Source organism: Athalia rosae, chromosome 2 (genome assembly GCF_917208135.1).
Source record: "Athalia rosae chromosome 2, iyAthRosa1.1, whole genome shotgun sequence".
Classification (NCBI taxonomy): domain Eukaryota; kingdom Metazoa; phylum Arthropoda; class Insecta; order Hymenoptera; family Athaliidae; genus Athalia; species Athalia rosae.
The window spans coordinates 16,029,883-16,048,994 of record NC_064027.1 but is presented as its reverse complement, the minus strand read 5'-3'; the positions used below and the strand labels follow the sequence as shown (position 1 = coordinate 16,048,994).

At 35.3% G+C, this 19,112-nt stretch overlaps 5 protein-coding genes across 5 annotated transcripts; 2 read left to right on the top strand and 3 right to left on the bottom strand.

The window, feature by feature from the left end:
- Nucleotides 1–240: 240 nt before the first annotated feature.
- On the bottom strand, nucleotides 241–6,687 carry LOC105692051 (terminal nucleotidyltransferase 4B-like). Its single transcript, XM_012410963.3, has 8 exons — nucleotides 6,044–6,687; nucleotides 4,662–4,832; nucleotides 3,991–4,348; nucleotides 3,733–3,879; nucleotides 2,736–2,929; nucleotides 2,444–2,597; nucleotides 1,962–2,100; nucleotides 241–1,834 (listed from the first exon to the last, which is right to left on the bottom strand). Exons 1-8 carry the CDS (start codon nucleotides 6,424–6,426, stop codon nucleotides 1,623–1,625), a joined length of 1,758 nt encoding a protein of 585 aa, XP_012266386.1. The 5' UTR covers nucleotides 6,427–6,687; the 3' UTR covers nucleotides 241–1,622.
- A 450-nt stretch (nucleotides 6,688–7,137) lies between these two features.
- LOC105692052 lies at nucleotides 7,138–9,042 on the top strand. The gene is made up of 2 exons (XM_012410964.3): nucleotides 7,138–8,180; nucleotides 8,340–9,042. The coding sequence occupies exons 1-2, from the start codon at nucleotides 7,940–7,942 to the stop codon at nucleotides 8,684–8,686; spliced, it is 588 nt and encodes a 195-aa protein (XP_012266387.2). The 5' UTR covers nucleotides 7,138–7,939; the 3' UTR covers nucleotides 8,687–9,042.
- LOC105692050 (zinc finger protein 624-like) lies at nucleotides 8,766–13,253 on the bottom strand. The gene is made up of 10 exons (XM_012410962.3): nucleotides 12,974–13,253; nucleotides 11,572–12,808; nucleotides 11,349–11,480; nucleotides 11,056–11,268; nucleotides 10,264–10,985; nucleotides 9,965–10,192; nucleotides 9,773–9,849; nucleotides 9,460–9,684; nucleotides 9,195–9,365; nucleotides 8,766–9,106 (listed from the first exon to the last, which is right to left on the bottom strand). The coding sequence occupies exons 2-10, from the start codon at nucleotides 12,778–12,780 to the stop codon at nucleotides 8,958–8,960; spliced, it is 3,126 nt and encodes a 1,041-aa protein (XP_012266385.2). The 5' UTR covers nucleotides 12,781–12,808; nucleotides 12,974–13,253; the 3' UTR covers nucleotides 8,766–8,957.
- A 147-nt stretch (nucleotides 13,254–13,400) lies between these two features.
- On the bottom strand, nucleotides 13,401–18,280 carry LOC105692109 (origin recognition complex subunit 1). Its single transcript, XM_012411108.2, has 9 exons — nucleotides 17,964–18,280; nucleotides 17,752–17,879; nucleotides 17,498–17,664; nucleotides 16,634–17,414; nucleotides 15,013–16,435; nucleotides 14,623–14,902; nucleotides 14,203–14,468; nucleotides 13,754–14,037; nucleotides 13,401–13,683 (listed from the first exon to the last, which is right to left on the bottom strand). The coding sequence occupies exons 1-9, from the start codon at nucleotides 18,065–18,067 to the stop codon at nucleotides 13,520–13,522; spliced, it is 3,597 nt and encodes a 1,198-aa protein (XP_012266531.2). The 5' UTR covers nucleotides 18,068–18,280; the 3' UTR covers nucleotides 13,401–13,519.
- LOC105692112 (SNAPIN protein homolog) lies at nucleotides 18,271–19,061 on the top strand. The gene is made up of 2 exons (XM_012411113.3): nucleotides 18,271–18,555; nucleotides 18,737–19,061. Exons 1-2 carry the CDS (start codon nucleotides 18,404–18,406, stop codon nucleotides 19,059–19,061), a joined length of 477 nt encoding a protein of 158 aa, XP_012266536.1. The 5' UTR covers nucleotides 18,271–18,403.
- Nucleotides 19,062–19,112: the final 51 nt, after the last annotated feature.

Here is a 19,112-nt window from a genome sequence, read left to right as displayed (position 1 = left end):
CTTGTTTTTAAGCACTGTTTAACTGTACAGAATACCAATAAAGCTGACACCGCGATTGTTGCCCGAACAATTTTAGTTATTTCCAAATATATCAACCCTATCCTCTCAACTTATTCACCTTCTCTGCTTATCGATGCATAGATTCAAGTGTGAATCGTTTATCTCAAGTCACTCTCAAGTTAGATCTAGCTTGAAGTATAAACCTAGTAGATGAGGGGTAATAAATTTTCACAAGTCGAATTTTAGGCTCGAGCTTTTTCCATTTTATTATGAAACGTAATGAACTATATGTTTGTACTTGAGATTATGATACAGTATTGTATATAAATAAATTGATATCTCACAAAGACCGTTTAACTTTACGTATGCAGTCTCTCATAAGTTTGTACAAATAACAATAAGTTATACAGCAGTATTAATCACTATCAGGCTCATTCGTTCGAAAAAAAAAACAATCTTTCACACCTATTCATACATATAAATTTACATATTTTTGTTACTTATTACACACTGCTATATTTGTACACACTACTTTGTCGGTATAAGGAAATGATATATAGGTAAGTATTTTACAAAAAGGGCCTATTGGAATTTCTTTATAAATATGGATAGCATCCATATGAAGGATGATATCTAAATGTTTGTAGGAAAACCGTGTTTAACACACACAAATTAAAATATGTACTAGATAACGTTACACTCATCTTCAAAAATTCATTGTATTATGAGTATATTACAATATTTACAGTGGGCGTTCCCCATTATCACCAATTTTTCTTTTCTTTTTTTTAGTTTTCTACCTATTATTTTTTTTTTTTTTGTGTTTTCATTGTATTTGATTTTTTTTTTTATTTAATTTTTTTTCAATTGTATTATAAGAATATAGTTTCATATAGAAAACTAAGTCTTTGTTGTAACTACACAAATGAATAATGTCCTATAATTGTGAAACCCTAAGCCAAAGACAAGAGTAATGATAAAAGCATTTCTACTGCTCAAAGTCGCAATAATGAATTTCATGTAAACTGTTTTGTGACTTTGTAGATACGATTAGTAATTACATCATAGTAAGAGCATAATAATACTATTTAAATGTGATAAAAATGAACTGTGCGATGTTACTTAGAAACCCTATCTATCAATCAGAGTACAAATTTTGTCAATCATAATTCACGGTATAAAAAAAAAAAAAGAAAACCAAAATCATCCATGATGAATAATAACATTCCTCATATTGTATAGTTGTGAATAAAAAGTTTCGTTCTTAAATCTTAATAATAAAATATTTATCTTCACTCGATCGATTTTACGGACAAAATGTCAATTGATTCAGTAAATTTAACTGTGTCATATAATCCGGACAAATTAAACAGCTCGCCAAATGCTTAGACCTAAATTGAAGCCGTCATTGACACGAAACATTGAAAAAAAAAGACAACAGATAAATAAATTATAAAACGCAAGTGCTGCAGTACAATGTTAATTAGGTATCGACCTAAATTTTGGACTGTATTCGATATTGCTAGGGTCAATCACACAGTAACTTTGACATATTATTATGGAAAATTACTGCGGTTTTTAGAGAAACAAATTTAACACACTGAAACACGGGGTATATTTTATCACCGCACACAATCATTCCCAGGCCCACGCCTTGTCAGTTGGGACTTTTTGCGTTTCATTGTAACTGTTCTTGAATTCGGACTTTGGCTCCCACTGTTATTGTTGCTGCTGTTGTTGTTGTTGTTGTACAGGGGATTTTTCGCTTTGTTCTTACCAGTCGTATAATGATTTCCTCCGTGCTGATAATTTCCCCTTGAGTTGTGCTGATTAACTGAAAATCGTGGACATGGTAAATAGTAAAGAGAAGTCACTGGGGATAACCTTTTATGAAAAGATGCGGCTTTTTGGCATTTACGCATACGTTCTCTTATAAACAATGAAAAAACACTCAGTCATACCGTGTGCATTAGGTTTGTAGTGTTTCTTTGGCTGACGGTGATGAGTTAGCTGGTTATCACATGCATGATTATCCTCGTTTCTTTCTTCAGTTTTGCCATCTGTGTTATTGGGAGAGTTGCCACGACTGCATTCGGAATCCTATGGTAAAAGACATGTACGAGAGATTCATGAAATCTCAATTTCAAAATGTAAAATCAGTATTACACGCGCATGCCTTTCGTAGCTACAACCTTGCAGATAACAACGAGCTGCTGAAAAATTGACGAAAAATAGTATCCCCTGTAATCGCCAATCGGCTTATACGAAGTACGGCATATTTATTAATATGGATTGTTTTGAATACTAGATACTCCCATCACAAATATGAGTGCCCTGCTCTTGTAGGGTTGACTGTATAAAAAAACTATGAATGGTCGAAAGCCCATGGTTCTCACAAAGAATCTTCCATTGTTAGTTTAATGAACTTTCGACTTGTAATTACCGTATCACTAGCAGGGGCGGAAAGGGTCGATGCATCTGAACCTGTAGAACTTGAAAGAGAGTCCATTTCGCCAAGAGGCAGTGGGAATGTTGCTTTGATCCATTTACGATAGTCAATCACTTCGTCTGTGACTCGAATTATTCTGCCCAGTATACTGTAAGTTTATAATAGAAATCCTCACACATTGTTCATTTCGGTCAATATTTAATTGAATCGTAAATTATATCTATATTATTTCATACAAAACCTATCATGTAACATGGTTTTAATGAATTTCAACAATTCTGCTTACCTTACTTTGTTTGCATCATTTACCAGTATATTGAGAGGGCTAACCGCTTGAGATAGCACTGAATATGCCCAATCAAAAGCCTCTTTAACATAGAGAGCTCCATAACTACTGCGACCAATGTCATTGCCAGGAGTAAGTGGATCTTCGATGCATAGTAAGGAAGGTCTGTGCCCGTCGATCATGTCACGTTGAACCTGAAATTGACGATTCAATGATCAAGCATAGGCCAAAATGTTGAAAAAATGAAACAGCAAGAAATTACCTAAAGAACAATCATACCGTCTACACAGCAAGAATAATTACTGTAAGTAATTTGAGATTTGTGCAAAAATTTATACTATCAGCAAATTGTATTCGGATTTTAATAAAAATATCATAAATACCTGACCTTCTATTACCGATATTAGAAGACTGTAATACAACTTGATTTAATTCAAATATCATTACGTAATCAATAATGAAATCAACTTTTTTTCTTCTCTAAATAATACAAAATAAGAAAAATCCACTTTCTTTTCTTGAACCAATCATGTTATTGAAATAAATTTGAGTTCCAATGAAATATGCGACAACTTATAAAATCAAACTGTTAGTGCCTGCTTCTTCAGCCAAGTCATATACTGTGCCCACAAAGTAATTAAAAATCATGGATTCATAATTAACGCTATGCTTCAGGTGGATAACAGCACGAAACGGCACAGCCTCGAAGAAGTGGTTAAATTACAACATTTGGAGATTGAAAGCCCAAAAAATTATAAATGGGTTCTATTATTATATCCAATTGGAAAAACCACTATTGCACTTGAAAACTTTTGAAACTATTTTACCCATCACTGCTTACTCGTTAATATGATGATTTTTTAAATACCAATGAAATAGGAAATGCCGCAATAATATCGTTATTTTTACATCACAGGTATTTTTAAAAAATGCTGGCGAAGAAGATTGGATGTTGTATTTTACAGGAATGCTAATTCATGATTAAAGCAAAACATACCTCTTCCTTAGATATGTAAGTACCACCATCTTTGACTCTAATACCAGTTTTAACATAATTGAATTTTCTACCGTAGAGTTCCAGAAATTCAATTAATAGCACGCCCAAATTAGCATTCGGACAATATGCATTCTGTCTAGGGTGTAGCTGCAAGATATTGATACTGTTAATATATTTCATACATGACAATGTACAAGATATGCAGAAAAACAAATACATGCATCCCAAATTGATATCTTCTTTTTTGGGCATAATTACCTGCAAAAAACTAATTGTCATTAGAATAAGACTGTAGGATGAAATGCCGCCAGTGAATACTTCATTGAGATCTCTTTGCAATAAAAATTGTTTCAAAACCATCACGAGCTTGTCAAGTACGGGGAATCGGCGTTTGTATAGCTTGATCAGGTCTACGGATTTAACGCCATTGTTCATATTGAAACTAATGTCCACCTTGATCTCGGTTTCTTTGTCTGTTAGCTTTACTATTGGTACACTAGCTTTATCCAGAACTTTTATGGAAGCTGGTTCGGCTATGTTGCGATCCAATAAAGCTCTTTCTAGAGTGTGAAGTGGAAGCATTTTCCATACGCCTATTACCACTAGGTCAATGTCACTGTTGGGAACATATTTATTTTTGTTGAGAATATCTTGATCGGGCGAATGCTCGACGAATGTATACATACTGATAAGAATTTTTGATTAGTTCGTTGTATGGGATTACCAATTTGTTTATCAGATATTTCACAGGTTGATAATCGCTCTCGAAATGTGAATATCAATTCTTATGTTATCAAGCTCTAATTGATATGCCATTTCATTGAAACGTTTGAAAATATTTTAGTAAAACGATCTAAAGATTGCGATATAGCGTTTGATTTGAAATTCGATGTTCTTGAATTTTTCGAAGTAAAACCAATAATACTGACCTAGTAGGTAGGTAAAGTCCGGTAGGGAAGCTTCCGAAAACTTCGACATTTGAATTTGGCCACAGATCATGAATTACCTCTTCTATTCTTTTCACAACACGTATACGAAGTTTGTGCTCTTCCATGGAAGGGCACATGTAAGAATAGAAGTCCTCAATCTCTTCGTGGAGGCTGCAAATATTAAAAACAGGAATCAATTTACAATGTTCTTTGATTATGAATTTATAACACAGAATTACACAAATTTTCCTGTCCCATATATTACACGTAGAAAACAGTTATATTTATTACACGATCAAATAAGAATCATGCAATTTCAGAGAAAACTCTGAATGTACACAGCTTGCAAAGAATATGGCTTTGCTAATGTGAAACTTATAAGAATATTCTTCCACACACTTACGCTCAAAATATAACACAGCTGAGTAATCCATAACTGTCAGATTGGTACTCTTAAATAATTTTACTATCTGCATAATTATGTAAGTATTGGATTTCTTGCTTCAACAAATGTCTAAAATGTGGCTTATCCAAATATGTCTTATCAGTTCCTTTACTTATTATGACCTGATGTGAAATTAGTAATATCTCCATTCATCCACATAGATCAATCAAGATGCTGTTAATAATTTCTCATACATCTTAAGAACATTTTGGCCAATTAATTGTAACTTTAAAATTCTTGCAGCAATTGAATAAAAAATGTAAGAGGGGCAATCTGAGTTACATCGACAAAAGGCAAAATCTTGAAGTCAAAATACACATTCAAAATATGACGTAAAGCTTTTATCAATAGTAGCGTATCACGTAACCTTATCAGTTATTAATTCACGATTAGGCACAGTGTATATTTTATTCATTGTACAATATAAGCATGTTGTTTTTTAACTCATCTCCGGGTCAAATCCACTCAATTATCCTGGAACGAGATTTGCTTAGCAAAAATTTAATTGATGCAAATACACAACAATATGACTTCAAGGTAGATGAACTATAATCATACCCAGCACAACATTGCATGTCTACGCTGCGCAGCTGATTAATGTCATTAGATATTGCAAACGATATGCCATGGAAAACAGAAAGTTTTTTCCTTTTACCTAAATAAAAGACTGCTATACCTTGAACTTAAATCAAGGGAGTCATGTGATATGTTCAAATATTTTTAAGACGTTTGAAAAAGCTGCATTTTCAAAAAAATCAAAGAATCGTCAAGTTATCAAAATGAAAGTATCATGTGTCGCTGTCCTTGACTAAATCAGCATGTGACATATCTAACCTCACTCGAGTTACCCACATACGGGAAATTTGGATAAGGGAAATACATGGGGATAGATCGATAGGAGTAATTCGAATGGAATGAAACAATAAAATACGCTCACCCAAGTACCCCCTTGGAGTAATGCTTGTTCAGCTGACGCCAGGGACATCCGCCGTATTCGCCGATGAGAGCATTATGATTGTAGTTCATGCCATAAGTACTAGCGCGGTTGTCGCCTTTCCTTCTCGATGGATTGTAATAATTATTACAGGTATTATGTTGCACTCGCGTAGCTAAACGGTCCTCTCCAACACGACTAGACACCGAATCTAATGATATGTAATCTTGCTGCACTTTATTACCCATCGTGTTCGATGAATTGTCGTTCTTTAGTGTCAAGGTATCGAGTCCCTTTTCAGCAATTTCAGCCTCCCAAATGTGTAACCACAAGTCCTTAGCGGGGCCGAACTGCTCGGGTTGATACCAACCGATGTTTGGATCCATTAAACAAATCGAAACCACTTATTCTACAGCTAATTAATTCGACAAACTATTAGTGAAAATCTTTAATGAATTTATTTTAAAACTGTACTGCTTGCTATTACTGTAACACTTCCGACACCACGAAACCATGCATACAGGTTGCACTGATTTATATCCAACAGATGTCGCTGTTCAGCTCCCTTCGTTCTATGGTTCGTTTGTGCCTCGGTTCGTAGATTCATCTTACCAATCTACGAAAAATCCAGATGCTTCTTCCACCTCTGTGAAGTTAGCCGATCAAAGAAAGCTTTTTTTTTCCTCAAGCAATTGTTGGGATTTGTTGGTGATTATTGGACAATCAAAGTCTGTTATTCGCTTATTAAAACGTTCTCATTTCTATATTTTCCACTAAGAACGACTCTGTGACGTATGTAAAATAAAAAATTATTCAGCTAGGTTCAGAAATTTTTGCTTTCAATGTGAAATGCTAACTGATACGTATACAAGAAACTTTTGATGATCTAACAATCACCAACAGACATTCAGTATAAAAAGGGTTCGAAAAAGGGTCGAAAATCGATTTTGTTCGATCAACTTCACAGATGCGCGTATTTAGATTGCGCGGTTACTATGAGTATGAATTGCCTAGGAAATTCTATACATGGCGACATCGATTCAATTCAAACTTGATTTGATGTATTTCTTGCTTTTCATGTTTAGAGAAATAAAAGCGTTATTATGCGTCAATGTTATAGGTCTAGTATTCACCTGTATGTAATAGGATCCTGCACCTACTAAGAACAAATAGGGAGTGGACGAGAGGCTTCTGTTTTCACGGCGTGGCAAAATGGTTCGCAAATGGATTACGAAAACACAACATAAATTTACGCACTTGATTGATATTTCTGTGTTTGATTAATCGGATTACCGATCACAGATTTCATTGATTTTAATTACTGGAGTTTTATTCGTAAAATTTTTATTTAATAATAGCTGCCTTTTTCGTATTTTATTTTGTTCCAAAGGTGTTTTCATTTCAAAGGGGATGAATTTTATCGCTGCTACGTGTTAACTTTTGCAGTTTGAATTTCCGAAATTTCAAATAGCTAACATCATCTCAGATGCTACAATAATTAACTTCACGAAAGCCATTTATAGGTATATGTTAGCCTTGATCTATTTAAGTATGCGCCATTATTTAACACTATGTTTGTAACGAAATTGAATGAAACAGTTGTCATGAAATCATATTATGTTTTACGCATGCACACCGTAATCATTCAATGCCACGAAGTATTGAAAAAATTGTCTCTAATAGTAAAGAACGTCTCTAATAATTAGTTACGTAATTGCAGTCTAGCAAGCAAAAAAAAAAAAATCGAAATTTTATATATACATATGTGTATTTTAATATATTGGTAACGCTAAATATAATTAAAGAATACTAAAATAGACTGACGTGTCAATTGAGCAAGAGATTTTTGCTAGCAGAACGTTAAACTAGTATCAAATTTATTTGACCGTGGTGAAAGAAATGGTAGATCACGCTTTAGAAAAACTTGTTCTTGAACTATATCATGAAAATAAGTGGAGGGATATATTGGATTTACAAAATTTCAAAGATGCGTTTGAAAAGCATAGACTTTTGTGGGTATGGCCAAGTCTGGAAGATCTAGACTGGCTGAAGCATATTATTAGCGAAAGAAATGTGCGTGAAATTGTTAGCATAGGATGCGGCAGTGGATTATTGGAATGGTTAATTCAAAAATATTTAGGTAAGATAAAACATATCATGCACGCTATACATACACTTACATACCCCAAATGGTTGAAAATGAGTGTAAATTTCAATGATTATGATAAACACGTTTCTCTAATTCTACATAGTAAGCAATACATTCTATATGTTATATTTTATATTCTTGTTTGCTCAGGAATCGTTGTTGTCGGGGTAGAAGTGGACCGAAAATGGTGGTGCAGCGGCTATTCTCCGCCATTATTTTTAAAAAATGTTCATTTTATTGATGAAGAAGACAGTCGCTTTGAAATATTGCCATCACAAGCTATTTTGTTCTGTTATTTCAACAACGGATCGGCATTCCTGAATTATGTGAAGCAGTACACGGGGAGAACGGTCATCGTCATTGGACCTGGTGAAGGACGGGGATCTTGTACAGATCCGGTCCCATTTGATCGAAAATTTTCTGATCTCGGTTGGAAATTGGATGCGGCGAGAGAAATCAGAGATACAAAAGATTATATAGCTGTGTATGTTAGGTAACACAGATTATTCATTGCATTTCTATGTTCCGGTATAAAATTCAATTTTTTAGTGGATTTGGGTAATTTTGGCGACGACATTAACTTGCTCAGAATGTATTCTATTGTCATTAATTCGGCATGGCAGTAATGATTACAAACAATTCCGATCATTCCACGTGTATGAAAATAGGATCTATTACATAAGATTGTATGAATATACTCAATAATTATAGTGAAAATCTTGGTACGAATAAACAGCATGTGTTGCAAAAATAATATATCAGTCATATTTATTCTATAACAATTGGCGATCTGGAATCTGTTGGAAGTTTGCTAGATGATGTTTGTTCGTGTTTCGCCATATGAGTGAGCAGATTTTCCTTTTTTATCGACTTGTATGAGCAGAACTGGCAAGAAAACATGAGGTTGTGATCCAAACCTGTAAATAATAAGCACGGTATTACTCAATGAACCTTTGATTGAAGATTACATGATTTATATTATGTACTTGAAAAGGTATCTCTTACCAGGGTGCTTATTTTTTAAATGCACTTTGTAGGTAGATGATTGGATACATGCATAACTGCAGTGTGGACAGCTGTAAGGCTTGAGACCTATGTGCCTTAATTTATGTCTCCTTAGCGAATTGTGGTCCCCCGTAGAATATGAACATTGGTTACACATAAATGGTTTTTCTCCTGCAAAAAATGCAAACAAAAGGCAATTTTCTTGATTCTTGGAATAGATCTAGGACAATCTGTTTTCCAAATATTTAATAATTCTAATACTCACCAGTATGACGCCGTAAATGAAGTTTGAGCGCACTTCTTGTAGATGCTGAGTAGGAGCATGCATTGCATGTATATGGTTTTGATTCCTTGTGAACAGAATCTTTATGCAACTTTAACAATCTCATGTTTGTGAAATTTCTCCCACACTCATCACATTTTAAAGGTTCTTTATCCTTAGCTCTGTGCAGAGCTCTATGATTCCTTAATTGCTTTGTCGTTTTAAATCCTTAAGTAGTATAAGAGGATAGAATTAACAACTGTGGCTTCATACACTTGAAAATATCAATAGAACAATATCGACATCAAATATCTACCCTTTCCACAGTTGTTGCACACGAATGGACGCTCATCTCCATGTATACCCCTATGTTGGTTCATCAGATTACTCAGGCTGTAATTGATTACAATATAAGTATATTTATTTTAGAACTCCAACGGCAAAAATGTTCAGGTGATGCACTTCTTGGTAATGAACATTTGGTATTTGTGTAAGTGAACTCAGCTACCTTGGTGTTTTATAACTGCACAAGTCACAGCTGTGCAGCTCCATGTCTATAATATGTGACCTCCACAAATGCCCAGCTAAATTGCTCCAATTGTTGCTTTTGAATTCCTCGCATTCGGGACATTCAAAGTTGAGCTGACGTGGAATTGTTGGAAGGACATGGCATTTTTCATGATAAACTATATTTTCTCGTACTAGCATCCGTACTCCACATTCTTCTAGTTTGCATCTATGTGAAGGAATTTTTTAATGTCAGAAATCATGTTTTCATCAATTAATTATTGATGATTTGGTACTTACTTGAATCCTTGTTTGAGATTAATAGATTGTGGCTTGGATGAATTACTTTTGAAACCCTTGGGTCTACCTTTATTTTTTTTCTTAGTTTCTGTCCAATCGTTTGTTGTAAAAATTTCTGGTGCTGAAGTGAGCGTCACAAATTGCATTTCTGATTCTGAAATACCTCTTTCGATGGGATCATCTTCTTGCAAGTAGCCATCGTCTTCATTCTTGGTTTCATTTTTAAAATTCACAAACTGGAAGTTGCGGTCGGTACTCTTCAGTTCTGGTGCATTGAAATTCTCAGAACTGTCAACGTTCTTTGTCGCGAGTAGTTTGACTTCCTGATCTTGTCCATCGTCAGTTTTTGATAGAAAAGTCTTATCATCAATTAAAAATGGAACATTTTCTATATCGACTGCATCCAGGGAATTGTCTATTGCCAAAGGGACAGTATTCACAGCTTGTATACATGGTAGTGAGCTACTTTTAGTTGAAGCGTTATTTTCTGGCCATTGAGTTTCTACTGCATTTACTGTTGCCACCATAGGCGAGGGTGAAACCAAAAAAGTTTTTGCTCGTTCCACACTTCCCAAAGATTGATGGGATGTTTGTGTCACGAATATTTGTTCATTTTCTGATTTTGTTATGTGGATTTGAGAGAATGGTTTTGGGGGACCTTCGTTAAATATCTGCTTAGGAGACAATTGTTGTACTATTATTTGAGCTTCGCTTTCACATACCTGGAATTTATTCAAATTTTTGAACAACATTTGTACAGAGACCACACGAATTGCTGTTGATGTGGCTCACCTGGTGATCATGTATCATATGAGACAGTAACGAAGCTTCATGCTGAAAAGTATTCAAACACCCTGGACATTTTAAAATTGGCTTATGTTTTTTACCTAAGGTATTATTATGTTCCTTTTCAATATGCTGAAAAATGTGTTTTTCGCTCAAACTCATGTATGAACATTCTTTACACTTGAAGCACTGTAGAGTGTCCGCATATTTCTCATTACTCTATAAAAAAAACTTCCGATAAAAATGTTGTGTTGAAGGATAGATGATTCTGCAAATGGAATCGATGAGGCAGACATTACCTCGGTAGAGTGTTCATCAGATTTTTCGGAGTGAAATCGTTTTGTAGTTAGGTTCGTTTGTAGTATTGTTGAAGCGTGCGTGGCTGTGTATGGACACCCCGTATTCTCACTTTTATGTAATTTCGCTGCACCCTAAACCAATATGGCAAAGAACCAATAACTCGGAGGGTAATAAATATCAAAGCATTGAGAAGTATTAATTATAAATAGAGTAATGCGATACCTGAGTGCAAGGCAGCGAGCGCCCATTATTTGAATATCTATCATCAGCCCCTTTCTTTGAATGATTATCAATCTCGTTCGTGATAATCCCTTTTTGTAATCCCTGCATATCAATTGCTTGAAGTACAGAGTCAACTTGGCTACTACTGATAATAGGGAATTCTTTTTTCAACAACAAATCGGATTCATGTTCTTCAGTATTTCTGGTCGTATTAGGATTCATAGTTTTCGAATCTTCAACAGTTTCGTTCGATTTTGGTGATGACGCTTGTAAAGATGATGTTTTGGTATTGATATCCATGCCTTGAATGCCCAATGCTTTATTCGATGTTGCTACTAAAATTCGTTTCGATCTACCGGAATTTAATGCGGTAGGTGGTGATATAAATTGCTGCATGATCACAACAGGCTTTTGTGATTTAGATTTGGGAGATATAATTGATGAGTTTGGTCTACCAGTAGCATTGTGATTAGTCATCATGTTTTTGGAAATTCCCTTTTTAGAATTGGTACCTTCATTACAGTTCAGCAGTGTGTAAGAATTGTTCTTATGTAAGCAAAGATCTGGATCTGATTTCTGACTATTTTGCGTTGTGGGAAGCTGTTCTTGATGTGGAAAGTTTGACCTTGGTGGGATTAAGAATATGCTCGAGTTCCCTGAATTCATTCCTTCACCAACATTACATTGCGGCATTGCAACATTACTGATATTTTGACTGGAATGATCATTTTGTAACATTGTGTACTGAGACACGTTTGTTTTCATTGGCTTCAGTGCTCTATCATTGTTGTCTGCAATTACAATCTTATCGCAATGATCCAAAGTTGGATTTTGCAATATTATATACTGCAACGAAACATCTTCAGTCAGTTTGATGCGTTTTGCGTTTTGAGCGCAGGTAAAGGATTCCAAAATTTCAAATTGATTTATTTTTCCGATTGACTTATTACTCTCATTTTCGGCTACTACTGGATCCATTCTTGGAATAATGGTAATAAATCCAGGGTCGTTTTTTACGGCTATGTTCTGACTCAATTCCAATGTTTGAATATTTTTCGGCAAATTTGTTTTTGGCGCGATCGCCACTGGGTGCATGGGAGTCACTGACCTTCGTTTCTGACCCAAATTTTGCCTAATAGTTCCTGTCATTTTTTGCGCGTACTCTGTTTTCGGAAACATCGATAAGATCTGTACGTCCTTTTCGTCCATAATTTTTTTCAGTGTCAATAGCAATGAGCTGAAAAATTAGGTGCATTGTAATCGGTGCATGGGTATTATTACAATGAAAAAACCTCCATTGCCTTTTTCGGCCCGTTTAGAGGCTACTAGCGGCGAATGTTTATCTCGTACACAAACGGCGTTATGACGCTCAATATTTGATTTAAACTTATTATATACTTACTTAGGAAGCGTCGGTCTGTTAACCTTCGGAAAATCAAAAGAATTTAAAACAAACCAAAATATTTAATACACGCAATCACCGCCATTTTGTAACTCTAGAAGCCTCGTATGAGGCACTAGCCGTAGCGAACAAATCTTTTCCGGCGGGATAATCAAATTAAATTGTTTAGAAAAGATTTGATCGTTGACTGAAAATGGGGCTGGAGATAAGTACAAATTTTCAGGCAACAATTTGATCACGGGCACAAAGTTACATAGAGAAGGACATGGAATGAATTAGATGTATCGTGTTCCAAAAACTTATTATGGTATCATGTATGGATTAAGTTTAAAAAGGCATGTATTTATTTTTTTTACTGTATTTAATTAATGATTTCAAACAGCGATGGGAGGGGATTCTAAGGATTTTATAAAAAAATATCTCCACCTTCGAAGTGATAATCGTAATTATATACAAATTTAATTTTTATCAAATGCCTAATAAGAATTTCTCGAGTCATGAAAATAAAATAAATATAAATTCTGATGAATGATGTTTTTCTAAATGCTAAACCTCGATATTCTGCATTGAAAAGTAAATATCATCGGACGACACATTCAATAAAACTCTTTGATAAATATCCAACCTTGAATGATCGCAAATTAATAATCTGGCAGCACCCAGTCTCGCGCAAATTGTTATAGCTTCTGTTACTGAAGGAGTTTTTATACCTGCATCAGAAGAAGGTTTCAGAATTTGGTTCATTGGCTGTTATGTGAGTCATAAAAATTTACACCATACCTTCTAAGGAGCACAGTGACGTCAACTGAATCAAAATGTTATTGAAGGTGACTTCTTCAACGCCAGTCCGTGCAACTTCTGAGCACACAGCTTGCAAGAACATTCGTTCCATTTGTGAGCAATGTTTTATGGCTTGAACTTTAGCACTAGCAATCATCTCAGTGAGGGCCTGATTAACATCATGCATTGCTACTATCTCAGTAAAGTTCATCTCTGCAACTTCAGTAGCTCTTCGGCAAATATCCAATGCCCTTCGAGCATCACCAGACACTGCAGCCACTTTTCTATGAAGAATTTATTAATATCATAGGTGAAATTGGACTGTGACTTAGAGAACATGAAATATTTCGAGAAATTGTTCATAGTCGCTCTAAATATGAATAACCTATTTTGAAAAGGTATAAAATACTCGTGACTTAATAAACTTGAGAAAACCGATCATAACCCACCTAGCTACTAATTGTATCGCTTCGCTTTTGAACGCATGCGAATCATTTAATCTCGCAGTTACAATTTCTTGCAACTGTTTGTGAGTGTAAGGCTGGAACGTTAGCCGAGTAAGACCCAATCGAGAAGTAACACGTCCCATTAAAACTTTCTCAGGTAAATCCATGGTATTTGCAATTGTGATCACAACAAGTTGAGCACAGGATTTTGCTGGCCAATCCAACAAATTATATACCACGTCTTGCCGTTTGTTGCACAAAATATCAAGCTATAAGCAGACAAACAAAACCAATTATTATTACAGACTATATTATTATTATAATATTACATCAATTATTATTAGATAGAAGAGAAAAACGTTTTTTGATCAACTCGGTCCAAACATAATCCGAATTGTTTAAAAAATTAATAAGCCTATGTACCTCGTCAACAAGTAGTAAAGTCATAAGTGACCTAGGCGAAGCCTTCATAAATTTTTTCTCTAGTATTTGATGGGCTTGTTCCCAGGTAGCTTTTTCGCCTGTCATTTGCTTTAAAATTTCTACATACGCTTGCCTTGGCTCGGTCAGCTTCATACCATTAATTTGAATAAATTCGAAATCATGAAGTTTGCTTTTGGAAACTGTTTTTTTCAAACAGCGTATAACTTCGTTTACTGTAGCAGTTTTACCTGTTCCAGGTACGCCGCTTATGTAGAGGCAGCTAAAAATATTCGAAATAATTATCACGTTGATAAGAGAATTAAAATGCAATGAAATAAAGACCGAAATCTTACATATAAATATGGGAACAAGTCAATCAAAAAAGCATACCCTCCATTTTTGTCCATTAATTTCCTCTCCAGAAACATGTATATATTATTGAATTCCTCCTCTCTGCATGGTAAAGATTTGGGAACTGCACTGACATGTAAGCGAGCCCTGGCTTCTTGGAGAGGGGTAGAAGGCTTGGAAATGTGAATATTACGTTGACGCATCGACGGAGTCAGTAAACCATTTTTAACAGCTCTTGATGGAGTTTGGACCCTTGATGTGGGTATACTACGCTTCGGTGTTGATGCTTCCAATTTTTCAATTAACTTTCTCCCTCTAAGACTTGGAGTTGTTTTGCATTTTTTAGGTGTCGCATTGAATTTGTAGTTTTCATTTTCGTTTATATTAGCTGCAGTAGAATCTTTTTGTTGAACTTCTGATAATTTCTTTGGTGTTTTTGCCTGATTCGGTAAAACCTTGTGATTACGATTTATCATTCCATTTCTGGCTGACCTTGTCTTCCGTGTAGCTTTACTGGCATTGTTTTCAGCATCAGATTCATCAGTTTTGTCACTGGTGTACTCCATCTTATCGTCCGTAGTGATATTAGACTTCTTGGGGCTTTTGGAGTAATTAGTAGTGGTCATTGATCGTGTAGTTCGATTCTTGATTATGTTCTTGTCTGAACTAGGAATATCCTGATCATCATTGCTAATAGTTCTTCGGAGTCTTTTGTTAGAAGTAACACTTGCCTTTGTCGATGGAGAAACCATTACATAACAATCTGAATCCTGTGGATTTGCTATTATTGTTTGGGTAGACTTTTTGAAATCTGTTGAATCTATTCGTTTCAGTTTGATTTGCACTTTGCGTAATTTCTTAGTAATTTCAGTTGTTGGAGAATGTTCCTCTACCTCATCTAAATTGCTTAACTGCACACTTGGAGTACCTGACACCTTTGAACTGACTCTTAGAATACTTTTTGGTGTACTTATAGTGGTTCCTCTACTCAATTTACTATTTGTATTGTTGTCTGAGTCAGAATCAATTTTGTAGTTACTCTGTTCAGAGGAACGACGTAATTTGATCCGAAGCAGAGCATCGCCTCGTTTATCTGCGAGTTTTTTTAGAAGTAACTTTTTTTGCGTTTCACGAACATCTTCAGTTTCCAAAGTTACTGATAAATCACGGCTTGCGCTGGTCGATGGTGCTGTTTGAGTAATTTCTTCCGATGATTCGACATTTTCATTTGCCCTGTTCAATAGCTCGAATGGTACACCTTCTGATTTGGATTTTGCCACAATTTTGACACCACTTTTGGCTGAGAAATCTAAAATCGACTCATCAGAATCATCTGACGATAACAAAGAAAATATAGTCGAATCATCTAATTTTTTAGACACCTTTTTCACAATATTAATTGGTTTCTTGATCACATAAGTTTCACCGTCAGTTTCACAAAGCTTGAATGCTGCTGGGGGACCTGCAAAATAAATTTCATCACATTGGAAAATATTATTACCAATCATCATGAATCGATAGGTATAGAAGTATCTCGATCTCAGTATAACTAATAAAGAAAATTAATCCGATTCTTGTTGCCATATGAACTTCTATGTGGTGTACAATATGGCACAATATCTTATGGTGAAGAATAGTTTACTAGTTCAATGAATCATACCAGCATAGTCAATTTCAGGTGAGATACTTCGACTTCTTGGTTCTAAGCTTTCCTCACTACTGCTCATCAGTTGTCTAGACCGTTTCCTCACCAGATAATTCAACTCTGCCTTCGTTGGTGTACATTCAACTACTTCATCATTTTTATTTGGGTTTCTAGTAGTTGTGCTCGTCGAAGTGGACTGATGTTTGATGAAATTTGAACCATCCGGCTCAGAAAGCAGAGTATTGAGACTTTTATTCGTCAAAGGTGTCTCCCTCTTACGCACGTTTTTCGTGGGATTCTTTTTTGGAGTAATATTCAGAGAGTTCTCATTATCTGAATCCTGATGAACACTTCCACGTTTCATCGATGAATAAGTTGCTGAGTCTTCAGTGTCAGAATCCATGGAAAACTTTCGCATTGCAGATCTTAAGGCCCCGTAAACTTGGTTTTCTGATTTATTTTCTGAACAGGAAATAGTGGACTCTGATGTTGAAATGCTACTTCTGTTTGCTGCTCTGAGTTGACGAACTGTATATGTTTCTTTAGGATTATGTTCAGGAGTTTCAGGTACAAGTGAATTTGGTTTATATTTTAACAGAAGCTTGTTTCTGTTCGCTGAATAATGTTGATTCTCATTGGAGCCGCAAGATAAATCATTTAAGTCCATGACTGGTTCAAGATAATACTTAAATCGTTTTTGGACAAGTCTGTAACGACAGACAAATACTGTGTCATCGTCAACTCTGTTTTTATTATGTATTTCTTCCGGTACCTCATCTTCAAATACAAAAATCACCTAAAGTTCAGACAATCCCAATCACTATTGGCTTTGTTTCATACTAAGATTGCTATTTTCAGATAAGAAAACAAAGAACTTACGGTACACTTTGCAGTAATGGTATCTAAGCTAACATCACAATTGAATTTTCTGTAATCTTCTACAATTTCATATTTATCATCCATATGTTCACTATCAACGCTCTGCGGCATTTTGCTTGGCCACGAGTACCATTGCACATTCGCTTTATATTTGTCTTTATGGCCCGCTGCAAAAATTAATTACATATAACAATCCCAATGTTGATTGGCAGAATTCATCTTTTATCATAATTTTGTCATGCTATACCACTCACTTGATTCATACAGATGTTCTATCCTAGCTACATCACAGCCTCTGAATGTGCCAGGCTCATCTGGTTCTGCATTCCATACCAATACATAATCGCCAACATGTGCATACACATCATTAAATCTAAATGCCCTAAAACATAATTAAATGCATATTTTTATCGACAAAACTTCTGAATTGTAAATGATGAGTGAAATGAATTCTTGCTGGACTTACTCATAAGTTTTATTGGTTCGTGTGAATGGGTTAATCTTAGTCGATTTTCTTATATTACCTATTAGCTCTGGCTTCTTACCCCGCGTATTTCTAGTTCGAAGCATTGTTATGCAATAAAATATTATTGAAGAAGGACAACTATTTTCGGATAAAATGCTGACGCTAACATTCCGTCAAAAATTCGGTAACAAAGCCAGTGCTAAGGTGTCAGAAATCGCGCGGGAAACAAACACGACTGGCAAGCGAACACGGTAACATCGACCAATCAGATACGTCGTCAAAAAATATCCACGTGCGTATTGAAGCAAGATTGTTGCGCACTTGATCGTTGGTTCAGGAGGGGTCAGGCCATAGAAGAGGCTTCGTCATCTGTATCTGTCATCGACGGTCGTCACTAGTCAACTGTCGTGATTTTTGACAGAAACGTGACAGCAACCGTCATGGATGTGGATACTGCCAGTGATAATACTTCAATTGATGATAAAACTGAAGACTTTTGTGAAAATCCGACTCGAGATGCATTGACAGAGGGACTTATGGGACTTTTGAAACCTACGGTTGATCAGCTCGATGAAAGAATACGTGCTACGAGGTAATTTTTCCACTCCTAATAGGTTATGACGCGCGTAATTTCAGGCATTTCATCAAGATGCCATACAAGTTTCGGTCGAGTAAACTTATTATAACCTTATTTATGACGCAAACATCATTTTTGAACAGAGATGACGAACCATTGATTGGTGGGGTCTAATTTTTAATTTTTTTTTTTCTAGGATAAGTCAAATTGAACTTAAACAACAAATTGAATCGTTAACAGAAGAATTATTAAAAATATCTGAAGCTCTTCAGTGTCCGCTGGAGTTAGATGTTTATGTTAAAAAACTGATCAATACTAAACATAAAGTGACTGTTGTTAGTAATATATTGCAAACTACACAAGAACGACTTAACAAAGTTCATCAGGCTGTTGAAAGAAACACAGCACGCCGAAGGGCTTTGTTAGAAACAGCACCTGCAATAAGTACTCCTATTGTCCCTGAAAGTAGTGGACAAATGTTGGAAACTGATAAGACCGGTACCACTGAGATACAAGAGTGATCATCTGTGTTTTATTCAAACACCAAATTAAATAATTATTCTTAAAGTCAG

Coding starts and splice junctions, on each gene's coding strand:
- LOC105692051 (XM_012410963.3), bottom strand. CDS start 6,426: ATGGATCCAAACATCGGTTGGTATCAACCCGAGCAGTTCGGCCCCGCT. Junction 3,880..3,990: donor TGACAATTAGTTTTTTGCAG/GTAATTATGCCC, acceptor AATATCTTGCAG/CTACACCCTAGACAGAATGC. Junction 2,101..2,443: donor CCGCCCCTGCTAGTGATACG/GTAATTACAAGT, acceptor CTTTTACCATAG/GATTCCGAATGCAGTCGTGG.
- LOC105692050 (XM_012410962.3), bottom strand. CDS start 12,780: ATGGACGAAAAGGACGTACAGATCTTATCGATGTTTCCGAAAACAGAG. Junction 9,850..9,964: donor TGCAGTTATAAAACACCAAG/GTAGCTGAGTTC, acceptor AATCAATTACAG/CCTGAGTAATCTGATGAACC. Junction 9,685..9,772: donor GTGCAACAACTGTGGAAAGG/GTAGATATTTGA, acceptor ATACTACTTAAG/GATTTAAAACGACAAAGCAA.
- LOC105692052 (XM_012410964.3), top strand. CDS start 7,940: ATGGTAGATCACGCTTTAGAAAAACTTGTTCTTGAACTATATCATGAA. Junction 8,181..8,339: donor GTTAATTCAAAAATATTTAG/GTAAGATAAAAC, acceptor TTGTTTGCTCAG/GAATCGTTGTTGTCGGGGTA.
- LOC105692112 (XM_012411113.3), top strand. CDS start 18,404: ATGGATGTGGATACTGCCAGTGATAATACTTCAATTGATGATAAAACT. Junction 18,556..18,736: donor GAAAGAATACGTGCTACGAG/GTAATTTTTCCA, acceptor TTTTTTTTCTAG/GATAAGTCAAATTGAACTTA.
- LOC105692109 (XM_012411108.2), bottom strand. CDS start 18,067: ATGCTTCGAACTAGAAATACGCGGGGTAAGAAGCCAGAGCTAATAGGT. Junction 17,880..17,963: donor CGAACCAATAAAACTTATGA/GTAAGTCCAGCA, acceptor ATTATGTTTTAG/GGCATTTAGATTTAATGATG. Junction 14,469..14,622: donor CTTTACTACTTGTTGACGAG/GTACATAGGCTT, acceptor GTCTGCTTATAG/CTTGATATTTTGTGCAACAA.